Source organism: Pteropus vampyrus, unplaced genomic scaffold (genome assembly GCF_000151845.1).
Source record: "Pteropus vampyrus isolate Shadow unplaced genomic scaffold, Pvam_2.0 Scaffold171, whole genome shotgun sequence".
Lineage (NCBI taxonomy): Eukaryota > Metazoa > Chordata > Mammalia > Chiroptera > Pteropodidae > Pteropus > Pteropus vampyrus.
The window spans coordinates 1,563,760-1,582,683 of NW_011888952.1; the positions used below are offsets into that span (position 1 = coordinate 1,563,760).

General features: G+C 38.4%; 1 protein-coding gene and 1 pseudogene across 4 annotated transcripts in view; one reads left to right on the forward strand and one right to left on the reverse strand.

The window, feature by feature from the left end:
- Positions 1-18,924, reverse strand: part of ATG7 (autophagy related 7) — a 228,405-nt gene that overhangs the window by 87,110 nt on the left and 122,371 nt on the right. Inside the window, exon 13 of one of the 4 annotated variants that reach the window (XM_023536863.1) lies at positions 1,358-1,602. The exons of 2 other annotated variants lie outside the window; for them this stretch is intronic. In XM_023536863.1, the coding sequence (XP_023392631.1) occupies positions 1,552-1,602 (51 nt within the window). In that variant the 3' untranslated portion in view covers positions 1,358-1,551. Of the gene's footprint in view, positions 1-1,357; positions 1,603-18,924 lie in introns of those variants that run through there. One more of the 4 variants, XM_023536861.1, reaches the window with a different exon arrangement.
- LOC111745972 lies at positions 17,460-17,968 on the forward strand (annotated as a pseudogene).

Genomic DNA, 18,924 nt, shown 5'->3' on the forward strand with positions numbered 1-18,924 from the left:
GACAGAAAACTCACCCCTGATATACTCAAGCCAAAAGGGAACCTGTCAGCTCACCCGCCTAAAAAGACCAGAGTAATGGTGCCTTTAGGGCAGCTTGGCTCAGGACTTAGAGGCTAACACTACAACCATTCTTGTCCTCTCTCAGCTCATCTAGACTCGGCTCTCTTCCAGGTGTGGTCTCCATGTTCAAACTGGCTCTTCACTCACATATAAGAAGGCTGCCCCAACCCAGACCTCATGTTGGCAAAGATCCAAGTCCTGATCCAGCTCTCCTAGCCAAAGACTCATTGGATCTCACTGGTTATACCTGGGTCATATGCCCATTTCTGAACCAATCATTATGGCCGGGGAAATATGATGTGTAGACTATCTTGGGCCTCGGTTACATGCTCCAACTCTGAGCCAAACGTGGAGCCAACTCCACCAGAAAAGCACATGAGATGAGAATGAGGTTCCGGATGGTTTCTCAGAGTAAAATCGTGGTACTCATTAGGGAAGAGAAAATTTTGCTAGGCAGCAAAAACAAAGATATCCATTTTAGTCTCTATCTTAGAGAACTCAGTGTCACTCCAGGGAAATCGTAAATAAAAATGCTGCTCAGATCTGCTGGCCATATAGTAAAGAAAATACTATATAAAAGGAAAAGCTCATTTGGCAAGATCGAGGTACAAATGACAGCAACATTTATTTACACAGAATTTCCTCTGAGGTTGTCTGCTTTTTCATAGACAATCCTCATAAAACTTTTGCAAAGAAGGTTACATCTATGAAATCTAGAAACTTTTAGGATGGAATGGCCAGCTGACCAGGGCCTGTTGTCTGCAGCTTTCCTTGCTTGCCTCAGTTTTGGACTCCAGATATCTCCTTCTGTGGCCCCCCACCCCCTTAACCAAGCAAACTGAGGGTGTGCTCAGACCTTAGAAGTCCTGACATGTGTGGAGGCAGGCAGAGCAGCCGCAACACAGCCCACCCAGGGAAGGGACACACAATTGCCAATTCACACAATGCAATGTGAATTGTCTATTTTCATGAGGGCTACTCCAAGAGAGATTATTTGTGGGCAGGATGACTCATGAGGGAGCCAAATGAATTCACCCCACATAGAAGACAAAGAGCTTGGAACATCACTGAAATGAGAAAAATTAGCCAAAACAGCTGCAGCACTTTAGGGTTTTTTAAATAGCCTCTTTCTGCCTACTTCTCCACCCTTTTCTAGCTGTTCTCTCTCACTCATTAAATACTGAGATTTAGCTTTTGTTGGCTCAAACGGCCAGCCAAGACTGGGAAATATTCTTTTTAACAAGCATATCTTTTATCCAAGTTTTTTGGTATTATCTTTTATGAAGATGATTCTAGATTACTCTGAAATTTCTTGGCTTCTTTCTAGATGGGAAAAAAAATTAATAAAGCTTATGGTCAGGACTTTCCACACTTCAAGGACGTTTAGTGCTCAGGACACATGCAAGAAGGCCCATGACTCCGTCTGTTCTCCGCCCCTAGGAATCCAGAGAACTCTCGGCGCTGCCAACATCAAAACGGCCACTCTTCCTTTCACTGTACAACGAATCTTCCAATTTCAGTGTGGCTCTCTTGCGGACAGAGCTATAGATACACCATGCTTGGTAAGAAAGGGTTATTCACTTCTACTATCCCTTCTGGATTTTAACATAACGTTCGGTTTAGAAGCAAGTTGGCCTGTTCCCCACTGGACTAGCACTGTTTGCTGGAGCTCAGGAGACCATGCACTTCCAGCAGACAAGAACTGGTTCTCTCTTGGGTTGGCAATTGACACACAGTAGGTGCTTAGTGCATGTTGATGTACTGTGGAACACTATTGGTAACTTGAAGTATTACCGTGCATAAAAAATACTAAAGAGAATGGGTCTGAACACTAATTTGTGTTCTAGAAATGTGTTTATTTCTTCTACCTTATTCTGTAAACCTCAGTCCCCAATTCTAACAAATTCTCAATCCCTAAAGTGATTCAACTTTTTAAATGGTCTTTATAAGGGATCTCAAGCCTATGTAAATGAGCTAGTTAACTTGTTCTCCATTCCTCAAGGGCTAACTCCAAAGGACTCTAGATCAGATTAGCATAGATGAATTGCTTTTCAGAATGCCTGTAGGCCTTTCCCTACCATATCCTTTGCTTGATGACTAGTGGGCTTTTTTATGAGTTTCACCTACTCTATTCTAAAAATGAATTTATTGATATAATCATATACCATAGAATTTACTCATTTCAAGAGTGCTTTTCAGTGGTTTTTAGTATATTCGGAGTTGTACAACTATCGTCACTATCTAATTCCAGAATATTTTCATCATCCCCCAAAGAAATACCATTAGCAGTCACTTTCTATTTTCTTCCAACTCTCTAGACCCCTAACCCTCCCCCCCCGCCCACATCCCCAGCCCCTGGAAACCACTAATGTACTTTATGTCTCTATAGATTTGCCTATTCTAGATATTTCATATAAATGGAATCTCCTTCATTAAAAACAAACAAGCATTTATTGTATTTTCTGTATATGCCAGTTCTCATGTCAGGTGTTGGAATCATAGACATGAGTAAAATCCAGTGCCTGCCTTCTGGGTACTCACAGTCCAACAATAAATATTTGCTGAGTGCAGAACTCCCAGGGTTTTTCTTGGACACAGCAGCCACATTCATATTCACTGGCAGAGGTCTTTTGTACCGATGGGACAGTCAGGCCAAGAGGCCCATCATTTCCCTTTGAGTTCACTTCAACTGGGAAGATGCTACCCAGTGTTCTGTCTCATGGGCTGATCAGGCCCACAAATGTCTACTCCTATTTGATCAAGCACTTCCACCTGACCTGCCTTTTTCAAAAGACACCCTCCTTGATAAAGACTCAGAAGTTTTGGGTTGTTTTTAAATGTAGCCAATTTATCTTTTCCCATTAAGATAAAAGGAATACTAAGTACATACCAGGGGGCTGTACTGAGGTCTCAGCATATCTTTAAAATAAGGTTAGCCGTCAAGAATGGGATTAGTAAAAACTGACATGCCCTGGAGAACATCAACCATGTGTGGAAGTTAGTCATTTGAAGAGACTGTAGAAAAGCAGTTGAGACTGGGAATTTCCAGCTTCAATCAAAGTGACAAAGAAGTGATCTCAGGAGATACATTTTAACTACGAAAGCTAAAATTTAAAAGATTTTAAATTTAAAAGAAATTCTAAAAGATTGTTCATAGATGGTAGCAGGGCCTACATGGAGTTTGAAAAGAGGGAGCACAGAATTCGTGCAAGAATTTGTTGATGTCTCTGCTGCTCTCCAGAAATTAGCAGGATGATCTCACTGGAAAGCAGATCCCTTCAGTACCGGAGGTATCACAGTGCTATGAGGCGTTTATGAAATCTGATTACCAACTATCTCTCCATGTACATATAGGGAGTGACCGACACGACAAATTAAATGGCCTAGTCTATACAACAATCTCCTATGATTTGGGCTGTTAGGAGGTAGTCCCTGAGAGTCTATATACTGAGTTTCTGACCTGAAGAGGTAGGATCCATGGACCATGATGATCATCCAAAGCACAAATCTAGAGAAGAGAGGTTTGGGGAATGTCAAAACCATGGCCAAACATGTGAAGGTCTGTCGTTCAGAAGAGGAATTCAACTAGCTATAGAGGGGCACTACAAAGTAATTAAGAACACAGTCTCTGCAGCCAACTACTTGGTGCCAACACTTATTAGCCATGTGACCTTGAGCAACTTACTTAGCCTCTATGTACCCCGATTTCCTTATCTGTGAAATAAAGTGGTTGTGAAGATTAAATAAAGTATTAGTATGACATCTAGTATATAGCAAGCTCTCAGAGGTTAATCATACCATCATTGTCCAAAGACACCCTGTGAGATAGAGAGCACCCCCACCCCAGAATTCGAGTCAAGTCAAAGGAGTGTCAATTGAGGGCCAAATAAAAATCTGATGCTGTTAATATACTTCAACTCTAGGACTTCCAACTAGTTCCTATGCCCCTAAACTCTTACATACAATTCAAAACAAAAATGTTGTCTCAGTAGCTGATGTGTTTTTCTTGAAAAAATCTTTTTTTAGCCATTCAATCAACATATAGTCTTCTGAGTCCTTATGTGCAAAGTACCTGTTAGTTAATGAGAATTTAAAGGGGAAAAGGTGGTCCTTGCCCTCAAGAAGCTGAACATTTAACTGAGAAGAGAGGATTAGAAAACCATATGGTTAGTGATATATTCATATCTGTGTTAAATTTAAACCAACCACCCATTTGGTACTTCGCTTTTTACTAAAGTCATAATCAAGAGACGGGTTAGGGAAATCACTATATCTAGAATCACTGTATTCTATGGAACATGGGAAGTTTGTTGGTATACTAACCTAAAATCAATCATATTCTCTATCCTTCCTTGGAAGGTGCAGAGGGGAGAACTGAGTGCTACAGGGAATGAAGGCTCCTTGGAGGAGGGGAATTAAACTAATCTCAATCTCTCCTTTCCATTTCCTTCAAGGTATAGCAAAGTAGCATGATGGCTCTGGGACCTTTCCGTCTCAAATTCTCAGGCTCATGTGTCGGCCAGCCCGTGGCAGTAGTTGGTGAAGGCAGAAAAGCAGCTCCCACGTTGTAAGTTCACACAGGACGCCTTTACAGGACACTGAAGGTCACTCATTATTTATTTGTAATGCTTTAATGCGTCTCTTCCTCTCATCTGTAAGTTTAATGGGGGAAGGAAAGTGGGCTTTCTTCATCATGTGGCACAAGCCAGCTCTCATTCATTGACTGAGGCAGGTTTTGTCCTATGGCTAGCAGAATTAGCATCTGTTAGAAAAACCACTGATCTGTTTTCTCTTAAAGCGCCTCTCAGTGATGCCTTCTTTTGCAACATTCTAACCACAGTTCCTGCTTCTTTTAGTTGCCATGGGATATGGTTGCTACATTTTAAAGTATTACTCTACTGTAAAATGTCAGGTAGGGAAGAGAGCCTTCCACTCCCATCCAGGGTCTGCCTTGCATTTTGTGGATAAATATCCAGACCAGGGAACACCAGGAGGCTCATGTTGAAACAGTCGCCAGTTTACTGATTGCTCTGTTGCCTCAAGAAATTCATAGCACCTTCGGGCAAGAGAACAACAGTGTTGTGTTTATTGAAATCTACATCTGGTAGCAATTTGTTCAACAGCAACCAGCTTTCCCCCTCTCCTTTTCTTCAAATAATCCACAGAGGCTCATAATACCCCACAATTGTTCATTTGTGCAAAGCCTGTATTGTGTAGTTTATGTTCCTAATTACAGATAGCATAGCAAGTAATTTTTTAGACTGCAGAGGAGACTAAAGGCACATGTCCTAAGGCAGTCACACTGTTACTGACCATCACCATCTGGGCTGAAAGATGAAGCCTCACACTGGCCTCCTGTCCCTAGCTCCCCAGTGCATACTTGGGCAGCAAAGGCAGCCAGAACACTCCCCTTCCCCACCCTAAGAGGTGTGGCCTCATGATGGTGTGTGGGAGCTTAAAAGTCTACTCTTAATGAGAATGAGACATTTGTGTCCTGTGAAGAAAGGGAGAAGCCCTGTGCTCCAATCTCAGAGAATACTCTCTTTCTTCGGGGTGGGGTGAGGGAGTCTGAGCAGCTAGTTTGCTAAAGGACTCAATGAATATAAAGAGTTTTCTTATGGTATTTGTGGTTAGGTGAGAAGATGGGGTAAATTCAGAAAGCAGAGTAAGTCAAGCTTGGGGGCAGATCTGGGGACTAGAATTTCAAGATTTGCAGTAAAGTCCTTAGTTTGAAATTGTGCATAGAAAAGAACTGTTTAGGAGGGACAAACACAAGAGTAGAATTAAGATTAGGCTGGACTTAGAATGAGCTTCTACATATATGCCCAGCACCCCACCCCTCACATCAGCCCCTCCTCCTTTGAGGGGGACTGCACCACCTCTCAACCCAATCACAGGGTTCTGAAGGAGGCTCCTAATCACCACACCCTGCCTGTGGCCCAAGCTAGCCAATCACAACAGCTCATCCCTGTCTACTACAAGTGATCCAGAGAAGGCATGTGACTCAGGCCTGGTCAACCACAGTCTGTGCCAGGGGTTTTCCTTTTGGAGCCAGTGGGGAAGATGCTCTTAAAGGAAGAATGAGATTTTGGAACTGGCTGAGGCCATGTATTTTGCTATGTGTGTGTGTGTGTGTGTGTGTGTGTGTGTGTGAGAGAGCGGGGGGGAGCTTAGTGACTTAAACCAACACTAATCATGATATATGTCAGCAAAGCCATCAAGGAGGTGGGGGAGCAAGCCATTCAGACATGGAGGAATGGAGAACTGGATGTGTGTGTGTGTGTGGGTGGGGGGTGGGGGGAACCTATTTACAGTATAAGAATGACATCAACAAAGAGAGAACATAGCTGAACAATGAAGACCAAGACGACTGTGACATTGAACCCCTTCCGATCTATAATCCTTGGGGCCAGGATTCCATGGCCTAGTTACAAATTTCTTGTTTATGTTAAGGCCAGTTTGAAATTTTGGTTTTTGCTATCACAACCAGGGTGTAGATGGCTACAAATGGCTTTTCATTGAAAATAATTGCTATGATGATCAACTGAATAAATGCAAGTAAACACACTCTGAAAAATACAAATGTCACACAAGTGTCAGGTATTGATCACTTGAGTGGCAGGTGGGTACTAGAAAACATTGCTGACCCAATGTCAGAAGAGTAGTTTTTTAAAAACTTTTCTTTATGGAGACTTTTAAAGATATACAGAGGCAGACAGAATGGTATATAATGCCCTCTCACAGTACCCCTCCCTGGTCCCAATAAGCACCGACCATGGCCTAGTCCAGGAGAGCAGTGGTTCTGACCAACTCTTCCTGGAGCACAGTTGATTCACCTTAACTGTGTCATGGTCCCAGGCCAGAGCACTCCTTCTCTGACTGGAATTGCAAGTAATTGCAAGTAGGGTCTTTGGCAATGGGATAGAATTTTACAATTGGAAGTCAAATGTCAGGAACTCATGAATTCAGCCTTCTCGTGCTTGTGCTGGACTGAGACACCATGACCTGCCATGTGCCTCATTTTTTCTAAGGCTCATTTATAATTTCTTAATATTGTCATTGAATGTGTGTTTTGTCCTGACAGCTGTTAAGGAAAGAAAACCCTATTAGTGCTGAAAGTATATCAGCTACAGAAAAATATTTTTAATGCTGACACCATGTTTCTTCTGTGGACTAAATTAAGGTGCTTCCTCCTTTTTATAAATCATTTACAAAAATAGAAAATAGCTGTCTGGCACACTTAATTTAGGGTACACAAATGGAGGATGATCAAAACCATGGAATCTAGGTGTTAAGGACTTATTCAATCATTATCGTAGACTATAAAGTTGGAAAAAATATAGAGGTCTCTAATCCAATTGAATCAAACTTTCTGGTGGAGATGTGGTCTAAACATCAGTACTTTAAAAAAACATCCCAGACAATTCTAATAGGCAGCCAGGTTGAGAACCACTGTTCTAACCCAGTCACTATCTGTACTTAGTAAATGAGGACACTGAGGACCAGAGGTATAGGACTCTCACCAAGTTTAACAGCTCATCTGAGATTAGAACACAGATCTTTGGTTTCCATCCTGTTTTTCAAGTGAATAACTAAGTTATTCTATTGTGTTTGCTCCTAGCAGGGGCTATGTAAGTGGAACGTACAAAAATTTTTAGATTTGAAGTAGAAAAACCACAGGAAAGAGGAATGTAAATAATAAACATAAGCTGTCTAACCTCACTGATAATCAGGAAAATGCATGTTAAAAGCATAATGAGATATTGTTATACACTCAATGGATTAGCAAAAAAAATTTAAACGAGATAGTAACCAAGATTTTGGCTAGGATACATAGCCACAGAACCCCCCACATACTACTAGTAATCGCTTACATTGGTAAAGTTGCTTTGGAAAGAAGTTTATCACAATCTAATAATGTCAAAATTTTACATTTTCTATGACTCAACAATTCTGGAATTAGGTTTATAATCTAGAGCCTGTATTCTCAATGGGGGCAGTATGACTCCCACAACGGAGCAAATATTGTTTTTTGGTGGGTGAATAAACCTTGGATATTACAAAGATTTGTGGCCCTCCAAAGATCAATCCTACCCGACGAAATCTTACTCTTTGGGCTTAATTTAATTTGAATTTTAAAGTTTAAAAGTAACTTTTCTCCCTAGGAGAAGGGATCATGGAAAAAGGTTGAAAAACATTGACTTACGGAAATGTTGCACATATATCCCAGGAGAGATATACAAGAATGCTCTAATCTGCACTTTTTATTATAGTCTAAAACTAGGCTATAAATATCCGTCTACAGTAGAATGAATAAACTGCAATATGTCTAAGCTGTGGAATACTATACAACAATGAAAAGGAACAAATGTCAGCCACATACAACAATATGGGTAACTTTTACAATATTGAGCAAAAGAAGGAAGACACAAAAGATTACATAGAGTAGAGATCTATTTATAAAAGTTCAAAGTCAGGCAAACTGAATTATATTTTTTAGGGATCCATATGCCAGACTAAAACTGTAAAGAAAAGCAGAAAAATAACTATCAGAAGAGTTGGTAGGGCAGTTACCTCTAGGGCTATGATCAGGGAGCCAAATATGAGAAGAGTGAACGGCAATGTTATATTTTTTGACCTGGGTGTTTATATGATAATTATTCTTAATAATTAAATGATAATTGTACATATTGTTTTATGTTTTCTTCTGCAGATGCATATGTAATAGCTCATTTGGAAACAATAAGATTTAAAAATAGCAGGATGGTTATTTTCTTGATCTTTCCCATATTTATTTTCCTAAAGCATTGTTTGCAATAAGTTATTCCTCTTCTTATAGGTAATGATACAACCTGCTCCAAATGTGCCTGGTGCTTTCAGACTTTCATTTACAGAATCTCATCCGCACCTCAGCCTCAGTAGGAGGCAGTGAGTGAGAAATCATTTCTCAAAGGAGGTAAATGAGTTAGAAGGACCAGCAGGAATACCAGGCAGGTCTCTCGGGGAAGGAAACAGAGCTTGACCAGCAGAAAGATCAGCTTATCAAAGGCTGGAGGTGCAATAGGATGCAGCAGCAGAAGTATGCACAGCTGAATTGAACACGTGGAGACACACAAGAGAAAAAGCCATGCTCGGTTGTCCTTTTGAAAATCATGATTTAACCAAGAAGTTCCAATTGTTTCACATTAGGAAGTCTTACCCAGATTTGAAAGTTAATGTGTATTCTTACACCTTGACTGGGATCAAATAGTTTTTTTATAGGTTCTTCTACCACAAAATCACCTGTTGCTAATCTCTTTGATTCTCAAACATTATCCATTTAATACGAATTAACATTTTAATGGTTAATGATTGTTTAAAGTTTAATTCAATGATTGTTTAAAGTTTATGTTCAAAGACCTATAGTATATCAGGAAAATTTTATTTTAAAAAAAGCTATGACAGTTTTCCACTTGGTTCATTTGTATTTAGCTACAAGAACTAATTTTTGTATTATACTTCTAAAGATTTCAAAGCACATTATAACGCAAACACTGTGGGGTCAGGTATTATCCCATTTTACAGATGAAGCCCAGGCAAGAGGAAGTGATACAACTAGTGGCAGGACCAGGAGCAAATCCCTACTCCTCAGAACCCAAATCCTATGCCCCTTCCATGAGCATAACTGTTTTTAGGTCCATGCTGCTAAGGGCTAAGTGGAGCTAGGCTTAATATTATTTCAACCTAGCTTTCATGGTATTGAAGGATAAAGTTTTATTTCCACAAGTCATTGTTGAAAGAAATAGAGGAAGAAGGGAACAAAATATAAATAAACCAATCAGTATTTGGGTATAGAAATTCAAAATAGTTCTCTCTAAAGAGTTGATACTGAATTGGTGCTTTAAAATCAATTCAATGATGAGCTTTAAGTTAGACAATGAATAACATGTTATACATATCTATATGAAAATAAAATATTTCAAAAATCTTTTTAGAAGCCAAGTTTCTTTCCTTTAATAAAATGCTAAGCAGAATTAGGTATGGCCTTTTCCAAGGAAGATTAAGATAAACACGAAGGCCTTCATTTAGTAGCAAAATTAAAAATAAACCAACCCAAAGCAATATACTATATTTATAATAAGAAACTTAATGATTTGGTCTCCAACAATGAGCTATAAATATTTCCAGTTTACCACTGAATTTTTTTTTTCACCAGATAGCTGAATAAAAGCAAGTGGGGGCAAGCTCTCAATTTCCCTTTACAATTTAGATAAAAGTAAAGGCCAGAAAGAAGTTGCTTCCTATTTGCCTTGTCTCCCATTCTTAATCTAAAGATGGAATCATGAATGAGTAAAAACCTAATTTTCACAGATTTTATTAGAAACCAGTCATTCTTAAAGACAGTAAGAGTAAGAATGCACAGTGATATTGGCTAACCAGGCCTCGGGATGGTACAGTGAAAAAAATCGTGCTATCTAAGAACGCAATTATAAGGAAACAGACAAAAAAGCAAACTGCATTTTGAAATTGCTTAATCTAATCAAACTCTTCAATACTCTCTATAAAGCAGAACTCCTCCATATCACTTTGCATACATTTTCCTTTCTACTTCCAAGTTTATGAAGTGTACTATAATCCTCAAGATGTAGATAAGCACTAGGAACCACTAAATTTAACAACATTCAGTCAACTTAGCGAATATCAATTCACTTCTCTGAGCCTTGACAGCCTCATCTGGTAAATGGAGGAATAAGGTTGTTGTGGGCATCAAAAGGCCAGGTACAAAAAGTTCTGTGGAAATTGCAGATAATGTAATCAATATTGGTTGATATGCCTCTCCTGATACTTTTCATCAGAGATCTTGGGTGTTCCCATGCCACAGGCCATTCTGGAATGCCTTCTATCATTCTCCTCTCCAACACTTGGAGTTTCAACCTTTAAGGCCTAGCTCAAAATCCAACTCTCTGCATCTGATGCTCCTGAAATCCTGCAGGACTTACTGTACCATGTGTTTGGCTCTGTGTGCACATCCACAGCTCTGCAGTCTCAGTTACTTTTCTGTCCTACCCCTATGTCAATCTCTTGATGGCGTGCTTGTACTGCTTTGAATCCCTATACCATCATGAACTTGGCAAAGGTCTCAGTAAGTATTGTTGACTGATAGAAGCCATGATTAAACATGAGCAATATTTAATTTTAAAAAGTATACACCTTAGAATATTTCATATTCCCTTCCCTCCCTACTCTCCCATAGCTAATTGAGAAGCAAGATGGATCAACACTAAGATTTCAGAACCAAGAAATCAATTTAATTTTACAGTATCAAAACATGGAAATCCCCCAAGTTCAACACATGGCAGCTGTTATGTTTGCAAGTGAGAAGGGTCAGCTGTAAAAATACAACCTCTAGAATAATGGTCATAGGGCAAACTGCAAGAATACTTCCCCAGGACCCTCCACTGACGCAGTCAGGAAGTCAGGGCTGGTGGCTCTCTGCTTCCTAGTTCCCGCTTCCTCATGGACTACATTTTGAAAAACCACTCCTACCCAACAATATGCACTACTTTATCTTATTGTTTTTATAATTCAAAGGCACCCATAACTGCCAATCAGAGCTTCTGACTGGGCTGAGCTAACCAGTATTCCATTCCACTCTGAGACAATAGAATTAGGAAAAAAAAAAAAAAAATTAAAAGACAACGACTTGATGGTTTACTGGGTCAATGTAATCTCCTGCCATAAATACTTTATTTCTGTTGGGCTCTTCAAAATATCGAAAATAGCCTTCACAGTACCATTCCTGCCTCCTCAAAAACATTAGCCACTTGGGACCCCTGGGGAAGGGTGGGCAAGAGCCACTGCTCAGGGTTGATTGGCTATGAGAGCTGCCTTAATCAGACCAGGATGCCCAGTTGATTCCCTGGAGATAACCTCACCTGAAAGAGGCCTGCCTGGAACAGCAGGACCTTGGAGGCACTCTGCCTAATAGGATAACTGAGTCTTCTCCTTCTAGAGATGAAGGTATCAACAGCTTCACAGATACACTCAAGTTTATATACTAAATAACTGATGCTTAGTTGTTATTTAAAAAAAAAAAAACTTTGTAAATATAAAGTTACACATGAGGAAAAAGCAAACAATGGTTTAAAGGTGCCTTTAAAATTCTGTGGACTATTGGGAAAATCTGAATATGTACTGGATTTTAGGTGGTATTATGGAATTATTATTATTATTATGTGATGACAATGGTATTCTGTTTACATAGAAGAATGTCTGTATTCTTAGCAGTTTTATGCCAAAAATTTCAGGTTGAAGTGTCTTTGTATATGGAACTTACATAATGGTTCAAGAAAAGAGAAAATACATGTATATGTGATGTGTTGTGTGTGCGTGTGTGTACAAACATGAGAGATACAGAGAGAATGTGTGTGTGGTAAGAGAGCAAGAGATAAATTAGGTGTGACAAAATGTTAATTATTCAATTCAGATGGAAGGTATACAGGGTATTCATGATACTTTAAACTTTTCTATATGTTTGAGAATTTTCAAATAAAAAGTACTGGAAAAAAATAAAATCCTGTGGTAAAGAAGGAAATTTTTAAACTTCAGATACAGGCTTGGGGTTAGATCTTCCAAACAACTGCTTCAGCTTACAACGATAGATAGCAAAGCACTCTCATCTTCCCCTAACCACTCCATCAGATGTCTCCATGGCTACAGATGACATTTTGACTTTTTCTCACCTCCCAGAAAACCCCTCAAGGGAAGCATTTGGCGGGTGGGTTCCTTCCATACTTCCTTCCTCCCTCAGCCCTTCTCCCAATATTTACTGCCTATCCGTAATATAAAAAGTTAAATGAGGTGAGCAGAGAATTAGGCTTTGAAAACTGAGGCACAATTAAAAATGAAAGAAATCATTATCATATTTACTCAAAGTTCATTCCTACAAACAAGCTAACATGCTCTGACAGCCTGTCACAGACAGAAAATCAACACTACCCTCAGGGAGCCAACGAGACAAGGAAAGGAGGAAGCACAGAGAGTCCCATCTTTGTGTATCAGGGCCACATGTTTTTTTATAAAATAGCTTTATGAGATATAATTCACACACCTTACAATTCACCCATTTAAAGTATGTAATTCAATGGTTTTAGTATATTCACAGTTGTGCAACCATTACAACCTAAGAACATTTCATCACCTAAAAAAGAAACCTTTACCCATAAGCAGTGACTCCTCGTTTCCCTCAAGCTCCCATCCCCACTCCCAATCCACTCTCATTAAATCTACTTTCTGACTATGGATTTTTAAATTCTGGACATTTCTTATAAATGAAATCCTATAATATATGGCCTTTTGTAACTGGCAATATTCACTCAGCAGGGCTCATCCATGTTGTAGCATGTATCAGTGGCTCTATCCTTTTCATTGCCAAATAATATTGCACTATTTTCCAATGCAACACCCACATTTTACTGATCCATTCACCAGATGATGGACCTCTGGATTGTCCCTAATTTGGGGCTATTATGAATAAACAATGCAGTGAGGAACATTGGTATACAAGTTTTTGTATGCACATGTTTTTATTTCTCTTGGTTATTATACACCTAGGAGAGTTGCTGAGCTATATGGTTAACTGTGTTTAACTTTTTAATGAACTGCCAGACTGTTTTGCAAAGTGGCTGCACCATTTTACAGTCCCACCAAGAGGGTATGAGGGTTCCAATTTCTCCACATTTTCATCAACACTTATTGTCTCTCTTCTTGATTGCAGCCATCTTAGCGGGTATAAAGTGGTATCTCATAGTAGTTTTGACTGGCATTTCCCTGACAGCTAATGATGTTGAGCATCTTTTCATGTATTTATTGGACATTTCTTATCCAAGAAACTCCTTGGATATTATACATTCAGCATTCTAAGAATGGTTCCATTACTTAAAACAAGTGGGCTTGGAATGCCAAGTCTGGAGAATGTCAGTTATTAGTCTGGACTACTCAATTTTGGATTTACATACACTGCTACACACATCAACCAATACGAAGTATGAGAAATGTTCTTTTAAGGGTCAAAGTAGAACTAAATCTCAAAAGAATGTGACCAAAAATGTTTCTAACAATGGTAGCCGGATATGTTAGATACCAGAGAATATTTATAAAATGTACAAAAAGTAATTACTCTGATTAAAAATTTGATATAAAAATTAGCCATCTTTTTACTCCTTGGTTATACTGAGTATATTTGAATAAAAATCATTGAATTATTAGAGCTAAAAAAGATTTCCTTATGGTTCAATCCCCTTATTGTAAGTGAGGAAACTGATACACAAACTGTTACTCATCCAAGTACTCCTGAGAACACTAGCAGAATGAGAACTAAAATTTAAGGAGGAAGCAGTTATCATGGTCTATTTCTTAATATTAGCTGTTTTAACTCTGCTTTTAGAATTTATAATTCTTCCCTTCTCTAAGTGACTTCAAGATGCCTCTTCTGCCTGGACATCATTGTCTATTCTCCAGTTGGATCCTTCCTTAATACCAACTTATCTAAACATCTCAAATCCATGTCGATAATTCTGACAGCAAATAAAAGGGACTCATTTTATAAAGTGAGTTCTGAAGGGGTACAGCCAAGACATTTCAAAAAACTAGTCTCCAGTTTCCAATCTAAGAATTAAATGGCTTTCTGCCTGCTGTTTCTGCCTTTCTCCTCTTACTTGGGAGAGAAGGCCAAAGCTATGTCTTGAGGGATTGGTTCATAAGGAAAAATCAAGGCAGGATGTCGTCTCAGGATGGGCCAGTGCAGATTGGACGTGGGCTAGCAGAAGACTCTGGGAAAAGAGAACTGGATTTTATGAGCAAGCTGGGTCAGTCCCCTGAGCAATTCTTCTCCATTGGAAATAGTTCTAAGTGCTGACATGGGGTTTCCCACAGCTTCCACTGGCCTCCAAAGGCTATTTGTCATCAGAGGCTCTTGATGAAGCTGTACATAAATATCTGACTGTTGTTAAATACAAAGCAAAACAAAACAAATATTCCACAGGAACCAAATCAAAACCAGCTGTGAGTGGGAGAGGCCAAAGACTCAGTGTAAGTGCAAAAGGCCCAGGAGAAACATTTGTTAATTGCGTTATTTACTTTGCTAAATAGTAAATGGTCATGCCAATGAAGTTGTATCACATGATTATAATGTTTTTCTTATGACTTTCCTGCTAGAGAGAAATGGACATTTTATTTTCTAGAATTCTGAATTCTGTAGTAGATGAGTCAGAATCTGAGTTTTAATTCAGAATCAACCCATCGACTCGGCCCTGTTCATCTCTGCCAGCCTATCTGTAATTTTAATTTTATATCCTATGTTAAAGCTGGCACTAAACTTTCTTTTTATATAAATGATCATTCGTTAATCCACGGTTCTGCAGAAAGAGTTCTGTTGAGCAAAAATCTGATGTAAATGCAATTATATTAAAGGAGTACTGCAACTGCAATCCTGAAAACAAAACTGTATGATTAATCAAATACTGATAATATAGTCAAGGGAAGAAAACATAGCTTAAAATTAATTCTGGAATCATAGAATTTGCAAACTGTCAAGAATGAGAATGAAGTATTTCAGAAAAGTTGGGTTATGGCATTTTGGAAATTGACTTTCTCAAGGATATACCAATATAGCTTGTTTTATTAACTCTCTTATGGATTGATCTTTTCTCTTCAGTTAAATGAAGTTTAAATAATTCGGCATTTCCCACAACACAATGTTGAACCCACAGCTGGAATGAAGTCAGTGCATGAGAAATAGTTAGTGATAAATCACAGACAATTTTATGAAAAGATGGCTAAGTCATTCACATGTCTGATTTAGACTGAGCTTTTCTTCAACAAATTCAGCAATTTAAAAATATTTGATGACTATTTCAACAGCTCCATGACTTGACATCTTGTGCTTTGTCAACTTTAAAGCCATTTCCTGTGGTTGCAACTGGAACCAAAGAGCAACAGGGAACTGAGCTCTATCACCAAATATCTAAACACACTCTCAATAAGGGTCTTAAAAGTAAAGGTCAGAACTTCATGTAAAATTCCCTACTCTGATGGCAACATTTTAAGAGGGTAAAAAGCTTAGTGAGGCCTTTCCTCTATGAGGCCTTTTCAAACATCATGACCACAATGTAACTATAATTTGGCAGCTAGATGGGCTACAGACAGGGGGTCTCTGTCCAAGACCCCTACTTTATGAGATATAACATTAGCAAAAATATTCATGAGGTATTTTTAATCTTTTCATCTATAACTCAAGATAAAAATCTAACATGCACATTACTCATTTAAAGATTTTTATTACATCTTAGCTCTGTAGTTTTTTCTCATTGCATTAAATAAAACAAGATAATTTTTCCTTTATAAGCAAAATCAATCTACCAGTTCTGTTCTTTCTCTAAGTTCTATCTCCATCCTATCTAATAAACTATCGCTAATACTATTCAGTCATTTTCATTAATTTTTTCCATTACCTTGAAATCATCATTACCCCAAATTCATATTGTAAGTCTGGCAACCCCCTCCACCATACTCCCAGTCCCTACTCTGTACCTTGCACTTCAACCCCTCCTTCAACAGAAACCAACCCGGTGATTCATCCGTTAATCGCAGCACTATGATACACCTAGACTACAGTAATGGCAATCATTTTTGGATTTTTGATAATGGGAGGGGGATGCATTATATTTGGATGATTCTGTCTTAAATATATCTTCCAATTTATTATTTCTGTGCACCTTTCTATGAAAATAAATGGATTTAAAGTCTCCAGTAGGATTAGCTTTGCTTCCATAAAGGGGCTATATTTTGAGAGGCAGACCACAGGTGTTAAAGGATATAGGAAAGTTTAATAGCATCAAAAGTTTTTTTCTTTAAAAAAGAATTATCTTGCTATACCATGGATGAACATTGAAAACATCATACAAAAGGCCACATATTCTGAGATTCCATTTACATGACACATCCAGATTAGGCAAATCTATAGAGACAGAAAGTAGAGTAGTGGTTGTCAGACCTGGAAGGAGACAGAGAATGAGGAGTGACTGACTGCTAACGGATACAGAGTTTCTTTTGGGTGTGATGAAAATGTTCTAAACTTAGTAATAGTAGCACAACTCTCTAAATATACTAAAAACCACAGAACTGTATACACTTTAAAAGGGTGAATTTGAAAGTATGTGAATTATAACTCAATAAAGTTGTTAAGAAAAAACTCTTACCTGATTTCAGGAAACTCTGGTCCCAACTACATGTTCATGATTCTAACAAACTAAAGACTTGACCTCTGAGACCTTTATTCAGTTTAGGATGCCCTCCTCTACTTCTTTACCTTTTCCCTACTCCAACTTTTAAGATAGTCTACTTCATCTTTAAAACTAACTGGTGATGACCTTTTCATGAAGATAGCCTGGAAAGTGAAGAAGGAAGCCCCTGCCCCTCCCAAAGCTGAAGCCAGAATAAAGGCTTTGAAGGCAAAGGAAGCAATGCTGAAAGGCGTCCACAGCCATAAAAAAAAAAGAAGATACGCATGTCACCTGCCTTCTGACAGCCCGAGACACTGCAGCTCTGAAGGCAACCCAAATATCCTTGGAAGAGCACCCCCCGGAGAAACAAGCTTGACCACTATGCTATTGTCAAGTTCCCCTTGACTACTGAGTCAGCCATGAAGAAGATAGAAGACAACAATACACTTATGTTCATTGTGGATGTCAAGGCCAATAAGCACCAGATCAAACAGGCTGTGAAGAAGCTCCATGACATTGACATGGCCAAAGTCAACACCCTGATCAGGCCTGATGGAGAGAAGAAGGCATATGTTCGGCTGGCTCTTGACTATGATGCTTTGAATGTTGCCAACAAAATTGAGATCATCTAAACTGAGTCCAGCTGGTTGATACTAACTATAAAAATTTTTCATTGTAAAAAAAAACAAAACAAAACTGGTGATGGATGTTTACTACATTTATTGAGGTGATCGTTTTTGTAATATGTACAAATATCAAATCATTTTGCTTAACACCTGAAACTAAAAATATGTGTCAATTAAACCTCAATTCAAAAGATAAATTAGAAAAAAACAAACAAACCTCTAACTGGAATATTTGTTTCCTTCTTTGTAAAGCTTTTCTTGACATCCTTACTCCCCCAGGCAGGAGTACCTGCTCTCTCAGCACTTAACATATAAATGACTAAAACATTTTTAATGCTATTAGAGTGCCCTATTTATGTCTCTGTTTCTCACACTAGACTGTGAGCTCATCTCATTAACTTCTGTATTCAGTTAATGCTACAGTGCCTTGCTATCAAATTTTCAAAAGATGTTCAGTAATTCTCTTTTAAAAAACAGCATTTATATAATAACATATTCCATAAGCAACATATAAAATGATACTGTCACATAGAATTATCTAGTTGAATCTTTTGCAACTCCAATGTTGATGCAAGAGAACAGTCTAGATAAGAATAAATTGGGCATTCTTGAGTTGCTAAAATAAGTTGGGAAATTTCTACGTGGGATGCAGAATTTTGTATTTTTATTACTGAACATCTGTAAATACATTGGATTTGAATATATAAATCAAAACACTGCCTTTACATAGATAATGTGTATTTTTTGATATACATATTTATTTACATAGACACATTTTTCACAGTAATGTAAAATAATGTAGGTAGGACAATGATTTCTGCTGTTACGAGGTCCTCCGGTGAGCATTATCTTAGAACATAGGACCATTTAGAGTTTTTTAAGAAAAATAACGATCTTTTTCTAAGACAGGGGCTGCAAATTCCAATACCTATTAGGATCATCAACTGAAGGGCATCATCCAAATGGAGAACATCACC